At 40.6% G+C, this 21,840-nt stretch overlaps 1 protein-coding gene across 1 annotated transcript in view; it reads left to right on the forward strand.

The window, feature by feature from the left end:
• ZDHHC14 (zinc finger DHHC-type containing 14) overlaps window positions 1–21,840 on the forward strand; it is a 164,167-nt gene that overhangs the window by 107,480 nt on the left and 34,847 nt on the right. The window contains 1 exon segment of the mRNA XM_030556649.1: window positions 18,673–18,810. Coding sequence (XP_030412509.1) covers window positions 18,673–18,810 — 138 coding nt within the window.

The following is a 21,840-nucleotide window of genomic DNA, read 5'->3' on the forward strand; positions in this document are numbered from 1 at the left end:
TCTTTTGCTCATGAAATAGGTGCAAGAGGATTTGATTTTTCTGTAATGTGGACTCCATTTACAATTATTCGGTGACTATTTTTGCAATTAAAAAAAAATATGGATTGATTGCAAACAATTTTCTGTATATATTTGCTATTCATTTTTTTGCTATGGAAACTGTCATGATTAGTTGTGATTTTAGTAACATAAGTCACATGGTATTGTTTTTGTTCCCTGTTTGGATGTTGTGATGCTTCCCGGAGGTATACAGAGTTGAGGCACCTTGCTACTACCTGCTGTTAGTGTGAGGAAGCCTTGTCTGTGCCTGCTGACTTCACAGGCAACACAAGCACTCCCCTTTAGGCCTACGCAGGCCCTGCTCTCTCGTGCTCATTCTCTCTCCAGGTTAGTAACAGGCACACTCCAACCCCCATGCATCACCCTGGAGTGTCTGGCCTCTGTTCCACAGGACATTAACAGATTCAGAAGGAGGACCATACAGGGTCAGAGCAATGGTCCATCTAGCCCATTAGCCTGTCTTCTGACAGTGTCCAGTGCTAAGAGTTTCAGAGGGAATGAACAGAACAGGGCAATTTTGAGTGATCCATTCCCTGTCATCCAGTCCCAGCTTCCGGCATTCGGAGGTTTAGGGACATCTGGGGCATTGGGTTGTGTCGCTGAGCATCATGGCTAATAGCTGTTAATGGACTTATCCTCCATAATTTTATCTAATTCTTTTTTTAACCTAGTTATGTTAGCTGTTTCCAAAGAAGCAGTACACACAAGCTTACCTGTTTCTCCTCAGATCATTGGTGTTAAATGTGTTTATAGTGAAATTAAGTAAAAGTTTATTAAAGTATAACGAGCCAAATGATAGTAAATAGAATTATTGGGGGGAAATGATCACATAAAATAAAATCATAAGACACATTCTAGGACCTAGACTTAACTAGATAACGCTCACCCAAAATCCTTCCAGCATTTTGCAGCCAAGCTTGGCTGCGATCTTCTGTTCATGAGAGAAGTCATGCTGTCAGCTTGCCTCCTCAATAAAAGATCCTGGGTGTCTGCATGCGCCCCCAGATATATCAGAACAATCCATTGTCTTTCATTAGCAGGACACCACCTTGATGTTTTTTTTCCTGAGTATATTCCAGTTAAGGAGTTTTAGAACAGTTGTTCAATTTTAGGGGAAAGTGAAGGAGGGATGGGGTAGGAGAGAGGAAACACAGGCACTGCCATGCACTCTACTTACTGTACTAAATTAGCACAACAGATTTTTTATGTGGCCTGATTCAACCACCACTGACGTTAATGGAAAAACTCCCATTGACTTTGGAAGAGCTGGATCAGGCCCTTAAAGATCATCAGTTTCACATGAAGATGACACCAAAAATACTAATAAATCTAAAAGACTGAAGGATAAATGAAGAATATAAATAAAGCAGATCTTCAGTCCTAAAATAGAAATTGCCAAAGGAAATGCACTTATTCTGCCAATCCTAATTGATTTTATTTTATGCCACTTTGATTTCCAACATCTTTATAAACTGCCACGGCCTGAAGAAGAGCTCTGTGTAAGCTGGAAAGCTTACTTCCTTCACCAACAGAAGTTGGTCCAATAAAAGATATTACTTCACCCATCTTGTCTCTCTGATATCCTGTGACCAATATGGCTACAACAACCTTGCAAACAAATATTTCTGTTACTTTCATGATTTTGGGGGACGCCAGGAAGAATAAATATTTCCTTTAGAAATACAGAATGTCATCATTTGTATACCCTTTTCTTGGTAAATTTTTTTTTTTACAAGTTGACTTTTTAGTTTAAAAAAAAAAGTAATTTTTAAAATTAGAGCTGCAAGAAGTTAGGTTATTTCTTTGTGGACACTGGAATAAAGACTTGAAATGTGATAGTCAAATCAATTTTTTTTAAAACTCAGTACAGCCACTTGGGAAAACAAAAAAAAAAATCTAATGACGCTCACAAATGGAGAAGAAATTATCACTTCTAATTAAGTTTGTGAAAGACTGAAAGTACTAGTGTCTTTTTTAACATATAAAGAGTTATTTCATAGAGAATATTAAAGTATAATGGAATGTGGTCCAGGACACACAGCTTTTCAGCTGTCTTAGTGGACCTAATTATTGAGACCTGAGATGAAAAAAGGGGAAGAAATGATTTAGGGGAGAGCAAATGATACAGTCAAAAACGGGAGTGTGCTAGAGTGAAAGTTTTGAGTGATTTTTCCTGCTAATAGAATCATAGAAGATTAGGGTTGGAAGAGACCTCAGGAGGTCATCTAGTTCAACCTCCTACACAAAGTAGGACCAGCCCCAACTAAATCATCCCAGCCAGGGTTTTGTCAAGCTGGGCCTTAAAAACCTCTAAGGATGGAGTTTCTACCACCTCCTTAGGTAACCCATTCCAGTGCTTCACCACCCTCTTAGTGAAAGTGTTTCCTAATATCCAGCCAAGTTGCAGTCCCCCACTGCAACTTGAGACCATTGCTCCTTGTTCTGTCATCTGCCGTCACTGAGAACAGCCGAGCTCCATCCTCTTTGGAATCCCCCCTTCAGGTAGTTGAAGGCTGCTATCAAATCCCCCTTCACTCTTCTCTTCTGCAGACTAAATAATCCCAGTTCCCTCAGACTCCCCTCAATAGACTCTCCCTTTCTGCTTAAATCGTTCCTGCCATAGAAAACTTATCCCAGGGAATTATAAAATTAATTTCAATAGATGAGTTGTTTCTGAGTTGGACTCGATTTCACCAAATCACTCTTTTCAAAGTACAATGTATAAACATTTCCAACAATTTGCCAGCTGGTGAGGTTCACATGAAATGTTTTGTTTAAATAGTTTCTCCTGTTATACACCACTATTTTAGGCACAGGAAAGGAAAACTTGGAGTGACTTGTTAAAATAGTCACAGCCCATAACTGATTAAAAAATAAGAGATGGGTATCAGAAATATTTTCTGTAGAAGCCTCTTACCAGGTTCTCCTTCTAGTAGTGGGTGTGTCAGGTTTGCCAGATGGCATCAACTTCCTGCACAGAAAATACAAGTTACTTAGAACAGATTGATCAGTAGTAGTAGTATAAAGCTTTTAAAATGTTTGTATGCTGTGGTTGTTTCAGAGTTAGAATAACTTATATAAAGTTTTATGAGCCATGTAGTGAGGCGGCCTGGCTCCCAGCCGCCCCAGAGGAGAAAGAGCCCAGCCGGAGGCCAGACTGGGCGGAGCTAAAGAGCTCTGAACCCGCCCCGCAAAGGGTCAGGCGCCGACCCGGAACTATAAAGGTGGGCCCTCAGAGCTCAGTTGAGCCCCAGCAGCCGGAGCGAGCCGACGTCCCTTGGGGAGGTCAGGACTGGGAGACTCCTGCAACCCAGGGCAGCCACCCAGAGTGGCCTGAGCTCCCCCCATGCCGCTACCCGGAGGAGCCGCCAGAGTTCCCCCGCGCCTGCTACCCGGAGGAGCCGCCAGAGCTACCCTAGGCCGACTTTCCGGAGGCTTTGCAGGACTTACCACCCAGCCCCAACCATGATGAACCCATGCACCTGGACCCTGTGGAGGATGACCCCAGGATCCAGGTAGGCCCGGAGGGGGAGTCTGGAAGTAGCCCGGGGGCAGCCAACCCTAGTCTGGCTGCAGCACACCCAGAGCCAATGTCAGTGTGTTGCGGCCAGGATCCTCCTGACACAGCAGCAGACTGCCTGCCGCTGTTAGGGCCCGGGGCTGGGACGCAGAGGAGTGGGTGGGCCTGCTTTCCCCCTGCCACGCCACTCACGGGTGCTCAGGCCCAGGAGCCTGGGCTTACCCTACTGAACTGTTTGCTCAGCCCCTGCCTGAGGGTCTGAGCCCTGCACTATTGTTTGTAGCCCTGCCCTGACCTAGGGCCTGGGCTTAACAGACTGAACTGATTGCTCAGCCCCTGTCTGAGGGTCTGAGCCCGAAACTGTCGTTTGCTGTGGCGTGTAGCTAGGCGGCCTGGCTCCCCGCTGCCCCAGAGAGGGGCGAACCCCAACAGTGGACGTCTACAGTCCAGTATAGCTGACACTTGTGTACATTACTTGGTATTGTTTCACTATGCATTAATATTGTAACATCACCTTTAATGGACCATTATTTGAAAAATGTTTTTTTGCGTCATTAACAGAAAAGACAAATGGGACTTGTAAATTAAAATAAAAGTAGGTCCTTCTGCAGTGCTATATATAGTCAGCTATAAATCAATGGTCCCACTTTTTGATTGTATTTGGACTATGCAGAAGAGGTTTTTTTTAAAAAGGGGAGATTTTGGTTAGATAATGTATATAATAATTGAGAACTCTCCTCTTCAGGAGCCAAAAAATTTAGAATATGACTAGCAATGTCCTTATAAAGGGCCTTTCAGGGATCTGTCCCCATCAGCTGATACATGGAAAGAACACACACAAGTCTGCTCCTTTCAACAGGATTGTTCAGTGTCAGTCTAGCAATGGCTGTCTTTCAGCCCTCCAGCCAAGGCTTTCTGCCCTTTTTGGAGTTCTAAGTGAAACAATCAATCCAAGATCAGCAAAACAGATTAAAACAAAAGGGTGTAGGGGGCAACCTGTAGGCAGTTTCAGTTCAGCCTCTTTTCTGAGGGGCCCAGCACAGGATAGGCCAGAGTCCACTTCAAAGTTCACTGGATCTCCAGCACAAGTTATAGGATTTGGTCCCTTTCCCCCTTTTTTTGGACAAGGTCTGTGTTCCCTTCCTGTGAGGATAGAGGCTCTGCTAGCTACCAGGTATTTTCATGGGAGCTGGGAAGCTCAAGAGCCTGCTCCTTTCCTAGTGCTGCCCACTGAGTGGAGCTTCCTCCTCCATTTCTAGCATGACTTGCAGGTGCTTTGGGGCAGAGCTTCTCCAGCGCAAAGCAACCCCTTAACCCCTCTGATTCTAGTGCAGTTTATAGACCTCATCACAGGCCCTCTACTCTAGTGTCTGAGTGCCTCCCAAGTGAAAATAAAAATCTCAGTAGGTTAGTGGTGTAATTTTCCTCAATTATTTCCCTAAGGCAGTTGGGGCTATGTATGTGTTTTGTTTAATATCCTTCTCTAGCTCCTCTTCAGCTCTTTTTCCTCATCTTCCTTTCTCTCTCTTTATCTTTGCTGTTTTTAGTTACAACTGTGCTAGCGCCAAGTTGAAGAAAGTAAGTTTTGCACTTAGTTTTGAGCGCCGTGTCACTGATTACTCTTATTCACATTTTCGGTTTTCTTAAGGGTTTGCTGTTCAGTCGACCCAGGACTGAGCTCACTAGCGCTGCTCTTTTTGGCAGAAAATGAAATGGACAGCTGTTCATTCTGGGCTTCACCTGGGCATCGGCTGCCTTCCTTTTGTATACACTCTAAGGTGTATTGTCTTTTGGGGTATTTTGAAAACCCCAGAAGAAAATGCAAGCTACCAGATGCACAGATGAGTCTGGCTGACTACCTTTTATTATCGTGGTGTCCACTGTGGCTAAACACTCTCTAGACATGCAGGGAGGATGGTCCTTGCCTCAAAGAACTTGCAATCTAGGGAAAGACAGACAAAAACAAGGAGTTGGTTAGGGAAGAGGAGCCACAAAAAGGGATTTTTATACAAATTAATAAGATTTACTCTAAGGAACTTCAGAAGACTATCTTTGAGAGATTTAAAAATAAAGAGAATAGTGTTCTTATAGATTATCTAAGGGAGGCCATACTACGTACAGTGGAGGCCATGTAGAAGAAAGTACAAAGGTGACTGTGGGAAAGGTTCACAAATATGTGGACACGGTTAAGAAAGTCAGTGGAGTGAATGGTGTGTGTGAAAGGTAACAGAAAACTTGACACAAGAAGATAATTAGGAAGGGATAGAGTATTTTATTGAGCTTTGTGAGTGGCGACCAATGCTTACATTTGATATGGTTGTTATTGTTGGGGAGGCAGTGGAGGGATTAAAAGACAGTGAGGTGATCATATCGATAGGCAATGAGGACTTGAGAAATTACATTTTGTAAGGAATGAAGGGAAACAAAACCCTTAATTGTTGGGAACGGCTTCCAGGTGTTTTGCAGGAATACCCTGTTTCTCTAAACTTCCATTTTCTCCCTCCCAACCACAGCTTCTCCACTACCTCATTTGGATTTTGGCTACAGTGCATGTTGTAGTTGGAAGCTGTATTTGGAGATGCATAAATGCATATTTGGACTTGCAATGGGGAGATTTTGAAAGGCACAGGCCTTAGGCACCTAGGTGCTTTTGAACTCCTGCTGACTGCCAATGTGGGCTAGGCTCCTAATTGCCATTTGTGCCTTTGAAAACTTTACCCTTAATGTACCGGCAGATAAAGGGATTTTGATTATTAATCGGCAGATATTTGTTAGTAGCAGTAGTGTGTGAAGTGTGCAATGTAATTATTATGTTGTATTTTATATATGTTGACATTTAGTTACTATGAAACGACCCAGAGCAATGGCTGGATGTTTCCCCAATAAATTAATAAATATTTTTATTGATAACATTAAAAATCTCTATCTAGGTTTGTTTTTTAAAATATCATTTGTGCAAAAAGGCATTTTTCTGTAAGGTAACTTTCTGCTATTCTCTATTAAAGATGGACCGTTTACTTTGTGGACCGTTTACTCCACAAGTGATCTTATTACATTATTTGTGTATGTGGCTTATATCTGTGGGATGGCACACCAACTGGCGTCTAAGTTGCTCCTAGTTTTAAAATGTCTAACGAGCATCCCAGTTGTTGCTGTTTCTGAATTACTTCTTACTGCAGTCATGCAAAACACACTAATACATTCTCATTAATAGAATCTCATTTTTCACAAAATTACTTTGCTATTTCAGGTCACATCACTTTTTAAGGCTTTGCATAGAGTTGTTTAGTCATTCAGAGGATATCACAGATATTTATCTTTGTCATCTACAAGAAAAATTTTTAATGACTGTTCAGCACCCTGAATGCTTTTGCTGGAGGTGGTTTATAAATGAAATTACTTTATGTATTCACTCAATCTACTGTAGAAGCCAAAAGGCTGAATTATTTTCTTTTCGTCCGTAGTGAACATACTGAGATGCACAAACTCGGTGGCTTTAAAGATCCGTTGTCTGTTGTCCCCCACAGATGTTGCAAATCCAGAGAAATTTAATTATCAGTCACTCTTTGTTTAATTTGTTATTGATTTCTACACTAATTTCATTATAAAAGAATAATAAAGATTTTATCAAGACAATGACTTTCATACTGGTGTATATTATGTATTTAAGTTGTATATAGTTCAGTATTTCGTAGCTGAACATTACCAGTAAAGGATCCAGTCTAGTCAGTCTTACTCATGTGAGTAAATATTCTTCATATGGATAGTCACCCTGAAGTCAATGGGACTAATCACATGAGATAAGAATAGCTCACAGGAGTAAGGTTTGAAGGATCAGGTACAAAGATTATGATTAAAATAGTCTAAATTACAAAGATTTGTGAAAGTATTAGACAGGATTTAATCCAGCACTATTGTATTTATTTTCCTTTGTGTACTTCAACCTCATTAGGATCTTGGAGAAAATAGACAAATTCTGTATTTAAAAGAGCTTACAAAGAGTATTTATTTAGGGTTTTTTTTATTTTCCTACTTTTATTGATGTTTCAGGGGGAAACAAAAGCAACAAGTAAAAATTTCCATGCAAAGTACAAAGTCTGTCATCCTGAATAGATGCGGTCATACATTGTGACAACATAGTCCTACAAAGAGCCATAGTTGTAAATATTACAAAGCATGCACAAAGTCTTAGATCTCAAGATAACTAGCCAGTTTGACATCCAAGACAATGGATCCTGTGTCCTCTGTCATACTGCAACTATCAATAGTAACTTTGATCAGTGCAAGGGGACCTGTTGGTTATAACTAAGTGCTTCTCTACACTGCCCTGCAGTTCGGACTACAGGGGTATGAACATGAACTCACCAAAGCGGTGCAGTGTAGTGATCCCATATGGATACTATGAATATGAACTAAAAAGTTCCTAGTTCTAAAGTGGATTGGTTTAAATCAGGACTGTTTAATTCATGATTTAAATCACAAAGGGGAAAGCACAATTTAAATCAATTTAAATCAGCTTTTCCATTTGTATTTCAGTTATTTGCTAAGGAAGGGTGCATTCTCACTTGTTGATATAACCATTAAAACAAGTTGATTTACAACTAAATGGAATGATTTTACACTAGATTTGGTACATCTTTTAGCAACCTAGAAGAGTACACTATATATTTATTTAAGAAAATATAAAGCTTAATATTTTCAGATTCTTAGTATACATTTTTATTATGTTAGAAAATGGTGAATGATATATTGCTTATTTAGTAGATAATTAACTTTTTGCTTTTGTATCAAGCTGCATTAGGATGGGAACTGGAATTTAATTAAGCATACAAAACAGCATATAAAATTTATTTTTATTAAACAAAACAACCTTAAATGTTTTGGATACATAAACTTCTCCTATCAAAACATGTTTCACATTTACAACTAAATGATTTGTTAAAGGAACAGAGGGATTAACTGTAGTCAGTTAATTGAATTTAATTATTTCAGGTCAGCCTGGGAAAACTTTCAAATATGTCTAAGTGAAAGGGACTGAAACTAAATTTCCTACTTGCCTAAGTCTCTTAAAAATGAGAACAGTCCCTTCCCTCCTCCTTTTTATTTATAAAGTGGAAGAGAGAGACAAGTTTTCCTGCCTTTTCAACTCCGTCAGTTTCTCAATTTTGAACTAAATAGTCCAAATGAAGAAAATATTCTTCCTGTGCCTGCGAAAAAGACCATTCCTCTCAAAAGCTGCTTTAGGACTTCAGTAAACTCTGGTTCTAGGTGCTTAGCTAGTGACTTCCACCAGTTCAATGGTGTGACTTTCTTTAAAATATCATCTGCAAACATGTACTGCTTGGATGGTTTTCCTCCAGCCCTGAAATGTATTATGTCTGGAAAGATCAATGGGTGATTATTAGATGTTCCTTTACTGTCTGCAGTTTAACTTTGTTGTTGAGTATGTCTTTCTTCAATGTCTCTTGAATTTCTGTGCAGATTTCAACAGCATCAGCAATACAGCAACAATCTTTCTGCAGTTTGTCCAAGGCTATGGAAATATGCTGAACTTATCTTCTATACTTCTCTTTAGTCCCATGTTGACTACTTTGGCTGTGATAGTTCCGTCTTCTTTGTCATGGTTTTCTTCACACATTGTCATCAAAATAGGCTAGTTCTTAATAAGTAGTTCAAAACAGTCAACCACTGAATTCCATTATACAACTTGGAGGAGAATTAGTTTGGGTCTTCCTCCTCTCTTCAGGGACTCTGAAGCGAAGTGATTGTTACAGAAGTATTCTGTAATTTCAACAAGTTTCCTTTGTTCCTGGAGTTTTACTCAAGTCTTTGGCTAAAAGATGCATCAAATGAGCACTGCACCCATATGTTGTAAGTTTCAGAATCCCTTCATTGTCTTCTTCTAGATTTCTTCACATCTTTGCTACATTTGCAGCATTGTCTGTGACAAAATTTCTCATCTGAATTTTTGTTCACAATTTGTTGTAGCTTTTACTGCTGCTGCTTTTAAGTATTCTGCTGCATGGGCATTTCCTGATGAAGCAATTGTTTCTGTAAGATAGGTGACCCAATCTTCTGTTGTGTCATAAGCACATATTACTGAATAATTATATACCCATCAAGACTCAGATTAACGAATTTCCCGTCAATGTATTTTGCATACTGTTCAGTTTCCTTCTTATATACTGTATCTAGCAACCTTTCAGTCTTGTCTGCTCTACAGGGTAGAGTGTGGTATGGTCATAATGATGGTGAACCATGTCAATGAAATGTTGGTTCTGAACAAGACAAAAGGGATAATGGAGTCTTGCTGGAATTTGGTCCTGTTTACAAACTCGTCCATTACTGCTGTCCATTTCATTTTTTGGGGGTAAGGTGGGGTTTATATGGGTAATTACTGTGTGACATATGTTTAGTTGCAGCACTGCTGGTGCTACCAGCAGATAACTCTGAAGCTGTAGTCATTGCAGAGGATGGACGTTCATAACCCCTTATGTCTAAGCCAGGTCTTTAAACAAAATGGTAAAAATAGTCACACTCTCACTGAATATTACTTAGTGCACTGCTTTTAAAAAAAATGCAATTGTAAATGAAAAATTTCTCCTACTGCAGCTATTTGTTTCGCTTTTGAAATGATAGAATTTATTCTCAACCCAGTTTTATAGGAAAAATAATAAATCATAAGGGTTTAAATAGATTTAAATAATCCTTATCTCTAGCAACATACCAAACAGTTTGGGAAAACAATTAAATGTTTAAAATTCAGAAATATCTAATACATTTTTTCTTTTAAACAGGAAATCTTCAGCTAGGATTTTTGATTATACTGAGCAATAAAAAAATCATTTCAGAAGTCCAGCAGTAACAGTAAAAATGAATTGATAAATACTCCCACACAAGCTAACATACCAATTATATTTTGAACACAAACATCATACGTAAATTAATCCACCAAAACCACAAATTTATGACAGTCAAAGTTATCATTCACTAGCATAGTAAGACATGGTAGGTGGTCCATAAGAATGGTGCAGGAACAAGTTTACTAACCAGCTGATCCAGATTGTTCAGACATGTCCACATCATCATCTTCAAAGTCATTGCCTTCTGAGGAGTATTTTTCATAGCGTTGTTTAATTCTGACAACCAGACCTTCCATCTTTTTGTTGCACTGTTTTACATTTGGCATGTGTTCCTTTTTTATTCATTGGTACAGGAATTTCTTGAAAATATTCCCTGATAAGGTCTCTTTATGACCTGCAGACATGGTGGGTTTTTTTCCCCTTCGGTTCCAAGGTGTTAACGTCAGCACTAGAGGCTGCACTCTGAAGAATTTTGTCCCTTGTTCCCACAGTGTCCTGCTTTGACACCAGCATTGCTCCTTTCTGGTTGCAGACTCTGCTCCATAACTCCCTGGTGCCAACCCACCTCCGCCACTACCCCCAGAAAAATGAAAACTAACAATCCAAGACTACTACTTGTGTAACCGACTTTTGCACTGCAGTATTTTGTTTGTTTGGAGGGAAGCAGTTGACAAATAAATGGGTTTCTGTTTGTGCCTCTGTGTATGCATGCAAGGAGATAAAACAGGGCCATTTATTAAGGTTTCCAGAACCATCTAGAAGCAAGAAGTGGTAGTTACTGGGCAGATCAGTGTTTTCTATTAGCTGGAGAGTAAGTTTCCATGGTGGGTAGAGTCATAAATATTCATAATTTGAGAACCAAGCCAGTCAGAGCTCAGGTACAAAGAAGCTATAAAAATAGGCGTATGAGACCACTTAGGTGGGCTCAGTGGATGATTGTGATGAGACACATCATGGTGTCTCCTCGAGTCAGAGACTGGGTCCCAGTGTCCATGATGACTTTGCCAGTCTCTTGCACATATTTTGGGTCCCCTATAGGATCAAGTTCTTAATACAGTACATGACCGACATCAGAAGTTAGAATCAGGTCGAAAACATCTTTCATAATATAAAAAAGCAGCCTTTAACTCAATTTTTTTTTTACAGAGGTTCATGGATGTAGCATATTTTTTTAATGTGTTTTAAGTGGTAATAAGTTTAGACCTTAACATATTTTGTATAAAATGAAATCTGAATTTAAAACAGGTTTATTTTTAAAAAGAGAAACTTCTTATAATAACAAAATAAAATCTGATTTACATTTAAAACAATTCCTTTTCCCCCCAAAAAACATTATTTTTTATCCCCCTTGCCTTGTTTTCATTCATGTAGTCCTGTGTGATGAGAACTACATTAATGCAAAGGACTTCAGCCCCGGGTGTAGGGGGGAGGGTAAAGCTGAAGCCCGGGAGGGATGACCTGTAATCTGAGCCCCGCTACCCAGGGCTGAAGCCGAAGCCTGAGCCCCACCACTCTAACGCCAGCCCTGACGACCCCATTAAAACAGGGTCATGACCCACTTTGGCATCCCAGTCCACAGTTTGAGAACCCCGTCCTCCTCCTTTACCTGCCACCCTATATGGAAAAGATGACTAGGACACACCGAGCCAAAATTTTCAGCCAGCACTTAGCTGGCTGTGTTTTGATCAGTGGTTGGAAGGGAGATTAAATTGGGTCATACGTTAGTAAACACTCAGCTAAATAGACCTTCAACCAGCACTCCGTTGAAGCCTACAAACTTGTGATGGTGAGGAGAGTGAAATCAAAAAGCGAGGAAATATGTAAAATACAACAAAGATGGGGGATGAAAGGAGACAAATCTCAAAAGGAAAACAAATGTTACTCTGTTCAATAAAATGTTGCTGTTTCAATTATTTGTAACTATATGGTGTTTGCTCAAGTGCCAGGAAAATTGAATCTTCTGTTATATCGCTGGGGGATAAAGGTAACCATACAGCTAAACAAATACACATTCATAACTGAAAGATGTACGGAACAATCCCTAGATTTCTAGCCTCTATAGCCTGTTGTGATGTCACATATCATTATGTCGCTAACTAATTTCAATGAAAAGAGATGAGGCCCAATTTATTCCCTTCTTATAGTTTTACCAATATGTAAACGAGCTCTCATCTGCCTGTTACTGAATACTCGGATCTGAGGTACAAAATGTAGTGTTCTGCCTGAACCAATGACAGGTTTAAGGTTTGATATCTTATGACATCAAGGCTAGAAACTGGAACTTTATACTCTTCGGAGGTGTTGATTCCCCAGCATATCAATATATGAGAGAATGAGGGTGTTTAAAAAAGGCATTCTCCAGAGATGCTCCATTAAATTTCCCTTTTTTGCAGAAAGCCACTTTTTGTACTCTAATGCTTAGGATCATGCCCCTAAAATGTTTTGTGTGTGTGAGACCAAATGCACCCCTGTGTTAACACCCTACACACTATTTTAATAATCCTTTATACAAAATACCCCTGTGAGAGAGAATTTGAAAACTAATAACTCGCTGGTCATTCCCCCATATGGTATTGATAGCACGGGTTCAAACCCATGCAGCCCCGATTAAGCAGGAGTGGCTAAGCAGCTCTAAAACAAAGGAATGTGTGCTATCCCATTTTACATAAAAGTAGTAAACAAGGTTTTGAGACAGCAAGAGAGAGACAAGGCAAGTCTGCATTTCAGCATACATAGGGGAGAAGAGAGAGCATGAGGGCACCTTCACCCCCAGACTCCATGGTGCCACTTTTACTGTTTGAATAAACTTTAAGGAGCAGTGCTCAGAAGAATCACTTCAAAAAGGAAATGGACTGTAAAAGTGAAGGGCAAAAACACTCCAGGGATCTCGCTCTTTCTGTCTCACTCACTTGCTTTTTCATCTAGGATGGACAAAGAAACCAGCCCTTTGGACTTTGAGGGCAGATGCTGACTTGAGAATTTGGATAAGGATTTTACCTTGAACCAAATCTAATTTAAGTTTGAGCACTAAACAGTGTATTATCTTTATTTCTCTTGTAACAATTTCTGACTTTAATGTCTTCTACTCACTTCAAATCTGTGTCCAAGTAGTTAATTGTGTCTTATTCTGTAATCAAACCTAATCCAGTGTTGTGTTTAAACTGAATTTTTTGGTAACTCTGTCCAGGAGAGGGCTGGACAGTTCAGAATACATGTTTTGGGGGGAAAATCCAGGACTGGGAGCATATCAGAGTCACCATGCAAATGATAATCAAGGCTGGTGAAAGCCAGACTGTTGACTGGAGTGTTGCTGGCAGGTTGCAGCTATACACAGACATTCAGTGTGTGACCTGCATGCTGTTTAGCTGTTTGTTAGGGGCCCAGGTTGTGAACTACAGCAGCAAAACATGGTGAAGCACCCAAGGTTGCAGGGCAGTTGCCACAACCACTCTCTAGTCTGGATTGCACCATAGGAGGTGATAGTAGCATAGTCAAAACAGGATTTATACATAGCATGCTGTTTACTCTCTAAGCACTGGTGTAACAGTTTTAAGTGAGTCAAGTATGGTGGCCAGGAATAATCAAAAGAAAGGTTACCATTTGTTGTTTTCTGTTTGTTTATTTCAAGTAAGGGAAATAGAAGTATCAAGGCCTAAATATGAGCACCATGAAAGCCACGATAAAGCCAGAGCAGCCAAGTTTGGGAGCTACAGCAGCAAAGCATTGTGAGGCACCCAGGGTTGCAGGCAGATGGTGACACAACCCCTTACTGGTCTGGATTGCACCCTGAATTGTTATAATTTCCATACCATATTTTACAATTATATTTTTCTCTGTTAACTGCTCAGGCATTGCATTATGTACCGGTTATGTGAGGCAAAGTGCACTATAAAGTGCTTACCCATGCACAATGCCCATCACTTTGAAGCACCAGTATTCTAATGGAATTTCTAATCACTTCAGGAACCAACTGTGTGTTCTACTTAAGCAAAGAAGTTAGGAGCACCCAATGTTTTAAGCTCCTGAAATATTTATCAGGAGCTTGATAAGACTGAAGATGCTAATTCTGAATTTTTCTCATTCCCAAGAAGGTTCAGTAACTTTACCCTCAATAGCCACTCAGGAATTTGAAATAGATTTATAGCAGAAATGTGGTCCAAACAACTGTCACACACAACCTTGAAAAAGCTAATAAATATAGTAAACTCAGAAGTCTGTGGTGCATGCTGTTTAATTTTTTTAATCAAGATAATCCTGAATACATTCTTCAAGAAAATGCTCTCATGTAGGTCTTAAACACAGAGGCACAATAAAAACAAACTGGTATGTTTGGACAGATGTTTTTTTTTTTTTGCCTTTTTTTTCCCATAGAATTTGAGGACTTTCAGATTTATAGCATGCCTTTCCTGTCTGATTACAAATAGTCAGTTAGCATATGTCAATGGAGACAGAAGTTGGGGAAAACAAAATAGGCTTTGGATAGGACTTAGTCTGAGAAAGGGAGAAGGCATAAAAGCATCTGTGTTGTTTTCTGAATCTTGCACTCCATTACAATTTAAAATTTTAGAGAGACAAGGTGGGTGAGGTAATATCTTTTATTGGACCAACTTCTGTTGGAGACCGAGCCAAGCTTACACAGAGCTGTTCTTCAGGTCTGGGAAACATACTCAGAATGTCACAGCTAAATATAAGGTGGAACACTGTTTAGCATAAGTAATTAACGCATATTCAAGGTACCATTCAAAGTGAAGTGGCCCATTTGCGAAAAGAAGAGGAGAGGCAGGAAAACCTACCCTGATAGATTTCTACCACCACCACAACTACACCTGTCCATTAAACTCTCTCTGGAACACTCCCACACTAGCATCAAATTCCTAGACACATCAGTTAGCTTCAGTAATGGAACCCTACAGACAACTGTGTCCAGGAAACCCACAGCTAACCACACCTACCTTCATAGATCCAGTAATCACCCCAAACACAACAAGAAATCTGTTAGCCATAGCCAGGCACTCAGATATCACAGAATATACTCCAAGGAGAAATTACAGGATATATACATTAACACGTTCAAAACCATCTTCACCAGACAAGGACCCTCCACCAGAGAAGTAGATCATATCATGGAACGAGCCACCTAAATACAAGGAGAGAACCTGCTTCAATGCAGAAAGCCCCCTCTGATGTACACCCTTAGTTGTCTCCTACCACCCCATACAGAATCCATACAGGGTATCAAACAACTACAATCTATACTTGATAAATCTTTCCTGAACCTCTCACTTCTGGTATTCAAACAGACCCCCCAGCCTCTCTAAGCTCATCATCAGAAACAGGCTCTCCACAGACTTGGATACACTAACTCAAAGTGGCACCAGCCTCTGCCAGAACAACCGATGCAAAACCTGCAGACATATCTCTGCTGCTGCAATGATCAGCACCCCCCACAACACACCTTTTAAGATCCATGAGGTCCTACACATACCTATCGCAACATGTGGTGTACCTAGGGTTGTATAGGGACGGTCCTGATTTTTGGGGCTTTTCCTTATATAAGCTCCTATTACACCCCACCCTGTGTCCCGATTTTTCATACTTGCAGTCTGGTCACCCTAGGTTTACCTCATCCAGTGGCCCAGGTGGCTCATGAACTTCTAGCTGGAGAAGGCTAGTCTCCAGCCCCTCCCTTCTCTATGCCCCAGAACCAGAGTCACTCCACCATTCTCTGCCCCAAGCTGGCTAGTGCCCAAAGTCAGCCCCTCTGCCCCAGCCCTGGAGCACTGGGAGGGAGAGCATATGGCAGCCCCAGAGCCCCAAGAGGGAGAGCACACGGTGGCAACACTGCAGCCTCCCCCAGCTCCGGAGAGCCTAGAGGGAGAGTGTGTGGTGGCGCTGCTGCAGCCGCCTCAGCCCTGGGAAGGCAGGCAGCATAGCCCCAAGCCTCTGGAGCCCAGCGGCTCTGCCGAAGCAGGGCCCTCGGGGCGGAGTGTGGACAGAGCCATGCCTGGCTGTTTGGGGAGGCCCAGCCTCCCCTACCCACCGCCCATGTCCAGTGCACTAAATGCCCCAATAACAACCATGTGGGTGAAACCAGAAAATCACTGTAATGCCCTGGAATGAACTCTCACAGGAAAACGATAAAAGATAAAAGCACTGTATCACCTGTGTTATTATAACACAAAGTGATCACATTGTATCTAACATATCAGTCCTCATCCTCAAAGGAACCTGCACAACATTTTAAAAAAATGAGCCTGGGAGCTTAAATGTATAGCTTTGCTAGACACTAAAAATCATGGACTAAATAAAAACATTGGATTTATGGCTTATTATTACAATCTATAATTCTCAGCTTCCTTTTGCCCCCTCTCCCCACACACTGCCTTTCACCCTATGACTGGAGGGAGGTTAATGGGCCACTTCATCTCAAATGGTCCCTTGAAATGTGTGTTATCTACTTATTCCAAACAGTCTAGGCTTGGGGTGTGTCCAGACTGCCCGACATATCGGCGGGTAGCGATCAATTTTTCGGGGATCGGTATATTGCTTCTCATCTAGATGCAATATATTGATCCCCGAACGCGCTCTCCATCTACTCTGGAACTCCACCAGAGTGAGCAGTGGTAGTGGAGTCAACGTGGGAGCCGCAGACGTCGATCCTGTGCTGTGAGGAAGGGAGGTAAGTCAGAATAAGATACGTCGACTTCAGCTACGGTATTCCCGTAGCTGAAATTGCATATCTTACATCGACACACATCCCCAGTGTAGACCAGGTCTTGGTCTACACTACATACTTACTTCAGTATAACTGCAATGCTAAGGGGTGTGAAAAATCCACACTCTTGAGCAATGTAGTTATACTGACCTCAACCCCCCGAGTAGACAGCACTATGTCGGTGGGAGAGCTTCTCCTGCCAACATAGCTACCACCTCTCATGGCGATGGAGTTATTAAAGCAACAGGAGAGCTCTCGTCGGCTTACAGTGTCTTCACCAGGCGCGCTACAGTGGCACAGATGCGCCAATGAAAATTTGTAGTGTAGGCCAGCCCTCAGTAAGTTTCCCAGACCTGAAGAAGAGTTCTGTATAAGCTCAAAAGCTTGTCTCTTTCACCAACACATGTTGGTCCAATAAAAGATATTACCTCATCCACCTTGTCTTTCTAATGTCCTGTGACTGACACAGCTACAACAACACTGCATACAATAAAAGTATTGTTGTCTCTCCAAAGCGAAGCTACAAAATGATTTTTCCTAGCAATATGCTTTTTATCATCACTAAATAACATATTAAAACTCTGAAATTCCACCGTACTCAAGGAAAATCTAATTCTACATGTATGGCTTTCAGAGTTACAAAGTTTTAACCTGTTGGCCTTGACAAACAGCAGCAGCTCATCTCCCTAACGTTCTTCAGAACTGTCACGGACTCTTACCACTATCCTTGCAAGTTAGTCTTTCCAGGCAACAGAAGAGAAGGACTTGATTAAGTAAGGAAAGGAAAAGAGTGGACTTTGAGCTGATAGTCCAAGTGAGCATTCAGATAATTACCACTTTATATCATGCCTTCACACAAAATGTCCCCGGATTATTTCTCAGAAAATAAAATACAGGATTTAAAACACGGTAGCTAAAAAAAATTGAGAAAAGTGAACCCTAACTCTTTTCCATCAACCTGTATTTCAGTTGTTTTGCCATGGAAGTTGTTTGGTGTAGAAGTGTTGGTTCTAACAGAAAAATAGCAGATCTGAGATGGAAGATAATCATGAACTGAGTAACAGAAGAAGGGAAAATGTTTTCTGCACTGTAATTAATGGATGGGGTGGTAATGGACACAGGGCAATCTCAAATGTATAATCTAGAAATGTGGCACAAAATTATAGTGATAGGAGGACTACAGTTCTGAGTAAAAAAGAATACATTGGAGACCAAATCCAGATAATTAAACTGGTACTCTATATGTGATAGTAGAAATGTGTATGCTTATTTCTCCAGTTGTTAAAGCATAAATTTATGTAATTTAACAGAAGACCTTCTCTGCCGTGCATTAATTTCTTAAATAATTGTAACATTGCATTAAAATACTGGGGAGGGCGTGTTCTATGAAGTTCTCTGACTAGTTTGCAAATACCAATTAAATCATGATTTGTTCTACACTATTTAGAGGGCTTTTCTCAAGTAAAGTAGCACTTTATTAATTATATTCCATTTTTTTCTACCTCTCATTTCAGAACGGTTTGATCATCATTGTCCCTGGGTAGGCAACTGTGTGGGGAAAAGAAACTACAGATTTTTTTATATGTTTATTTTATCTCTGTCCTTTCTGACAGTCTTTATATTTGCATTCGTTATCACCCACGTCATCCTTCGTAAGTATGCTGGTGAAATCAGATTATGTATATAGCCATTTGCTTGAGTTTTTATTTTTAATTTAATCTTTTGATCATGTAGAGTTTTGGGTTTGTTTTTCTACCCTTTCTCTGAAGCTTCAGAGCCCCCAGTGATGTGCTGTGATATGGCAATCTGAATTCCTATGCCAGGCTTCCTACAGTAGAACTTAGCCTTAATGCAATTTTTAATTTTCTTTCGGTCATCTAATGGGCAGTTTCTTTGAGGAATTGCTCATATGCTTTGCTCCCAAGATAATGTATAACAGGTAGTTTGCTTAAACATAGACATTTGTAGACATGAATAGACATTCTTGAATGCATAGACGTTCTTGAAACTTCCCTATGTATGATAGAGTGTATGTGATAAGATAGTGTAAGATATATAACCCTGGGTTTGATACTGGTTTTTTATTTGTATGCTGGATTGTGTTTGGAGTTATTTCTGTGGGTTTTTTTCCATAGGTGATAAATCCTACTAATCCCAATATATATCTCAACTTCTCATGATTGAAAAATGTCTTTCAAACTCCAGTACATTTTAATAAGGAATTTTAAAAACTATTGGTATCTCTCGTCTGTGGTAAATAAGAATAGCCACCCTTGAACTGCTGGGGATTTTTTTAGGCCACTTTCAAAATTGTGCCTTTCCTATTAGTTTTCTTTATAATAGTTAATTCCAGCTTTTGGTCTACCATGTTATGTAGCTAGTTTGTTAATCACAGTGCCCACAGAAATGGTTCTACAGAAAAATCTGCCGTGTGATTTTTTTTAAGTTATTTGAACCCTACAAAACTGAAGCTGTTTTCCTTTTTAAAAACAAAACCTGAGGTAGCACGTGCGTTTTAGAGGAAGAATGGAATGATTTTCACAAGATTCCTAAAAATGTACAATATTTAAGATCCCTTCAAATGTACAACATAGACTAGAACCAAGAGCAGTTTGAAATGTGGGGAATCTGTGGCTAAGTCTGTCCTTTCCACCAGGTCCATCAGTTCTAAATTAATATTACTTGGAATACTGTCATTAGAAAAATGGCATTCATGCTCCTAAAGAAGGAAAAATTCATTATTGGAACTATTTTTACTGTTACTGTTTAAATCTGTGAGACTTTTATTATGCATGTGTGCACACACATATTTAGGAAAAGTATATCTATGAGGGTTTTTTTAATTCATGCTCTTATTTTGGTTTGCCATTTTTAATATATTTAATCTATTTTAAAACCTGACTTACTCAAGAGTATAAATCCTCTGCAGTTATGAGTTGATTCCCCTTTACTTCCTGCAGACTGGGGAGCTTTTTTTTGCAGAGCACACTGAGATTGCTCCAGTATTTGATCTCCAACATGGCAGGTAACATCTTAAAGAGTAAAGGGTTTATTTGGGCATAAGCTTTCGTGGGTTAAAAAAACTCATTTCTTCAGATGCATCAGTATCTTCAGATGCATCTGAAGAAGTGAGGTTTTTTTTACCTACAAAAGCTTGTGCCCAAATAAATCGATTAACCTTTAAGGTGCCACCGGACTCCTTGTTGGTTTTGTGGATATAGACTAACACAGCTACCTCCTGATCCTTGACAACATGGCAGGTGAATTTACCATCACTTTACAGTGGTCGCTATTGAAAAAAATCAGTATTTACCACAGTGGTGGTAATTAGATTAAGACTGGGGCAGAGAGTTTCACACTATATGCTTGAACAACACATAACACACTGTGGATGTTGCAAATATTATACAGTAAACATTAAATGCTGACTTCTGTAAAGATACCATCCGATACTCCACAGCAAGGATTCTTGCTGTGGAGTATCATCACCCTAGCATGAGACAGCAAAATCTCCCAAAAGCTTGTTTGGTCCCGAAGAGCAGTGGTAACAGGTAGGAGTTTGAGCAACCTCCACGCTGCTGATTGATTGCTACCCAGGTGCTTTAACCTCAGCTTTTGGATGTATCCAGTCCTTTCTTGACTGCAGTCTTCGAAGGAGCTCTCTGCAAAAGTTGTATCTAACTGCAGCCACAACTCTTGAGCTCCCTTAGTGCCTGTCCTGCTTCAGGTATTCTTTCTGTGTTTCTTTCCTTTGACAGCCAGTCTATTTTGGTAATCCTGCAATTGTTTAACTGCTGCTTGCCAAGAAGTGCTGATAGAGGAGCAGTCTCCAGGAACCTCAGTTCCCTAATCCCTGTCTTTGTATATGGCATTGAGTGCTTCAGTGCTTCGCTTAAGCACCTCTGTGCTTTGGTGTTTTCAAAGTTTCAGTTCATTTCCTTGAGACTTTGGTCTTTGTGCAGTGATTTGGAATTCATTCAGCTTCAAAGATACTTCCCTCTGTTTCTCTTTCAGGCTGTTTATCCACTGCCTCATCCCTTTGGCAGCAAGGGACCACTCAACAGCTTGGCAAAAAAATGCCAGTTTGGCTGAAAGGATATGCTAGGAATAGCCAGTGACAGTTTGGCCATGCTACAATTTCATGGCCACAACTGTAGCTGTAAACTCTCTCTCACTCACTCATGCCCGTCACCCAAATCGGGGTATGGGCCGCCAACCACAGATCTCCAGAGTCCTCTATCCTGGGCCATTTGCTCTGGCTGGTTCCAGGTATAGCCCATTTTTTTGCTATCAGCCTGAAGGTCGCGTCGCCAGGTGTTTCTTGGACAGCCTCTTTTCTGCTTGCCTTGGGGGTTCCAGCGCAGTGCCTGTCTGGTGATGTTAGTTGGCTGCTTACGTAGTGTATGTCCTATCCAACCCCACCTTCTCCTTCTGATTTCTTCCTCTGCTGGGAGTTGACAGGTCCTCTCCAAGAGATGGCTGTTACTGATGGTGTCTGGCCAGCGGATCTGGAGAATCCTTCTGAGGCAGCTATTAATGAAGGTCTGGATCTTCCTGATGGTTGTTTTGGTTGTCCTCCAGGTTTCAGCTCCATACAGTAGGACTGATTTCACATTGGAGTTGAACAGTCGAATTTTTATTGCCAAAGACAGCTCTCTGGAGCTCCAGATGTTCTTGAGCTG

Source organism: Gopherus evgoodei, chromosome 3, assembly GCF_007399415.2.
Source record: "Gopherus evgoodei ecotype Sinaloan lineage chromosome 3, rGopEvg1_v1.p, whole genome shotgun sequence".
NCBI lineage: Eukaryota > Metazoa > Chordata > Testudines > Testudinidae > Gopherus > Gopherus evgoodei.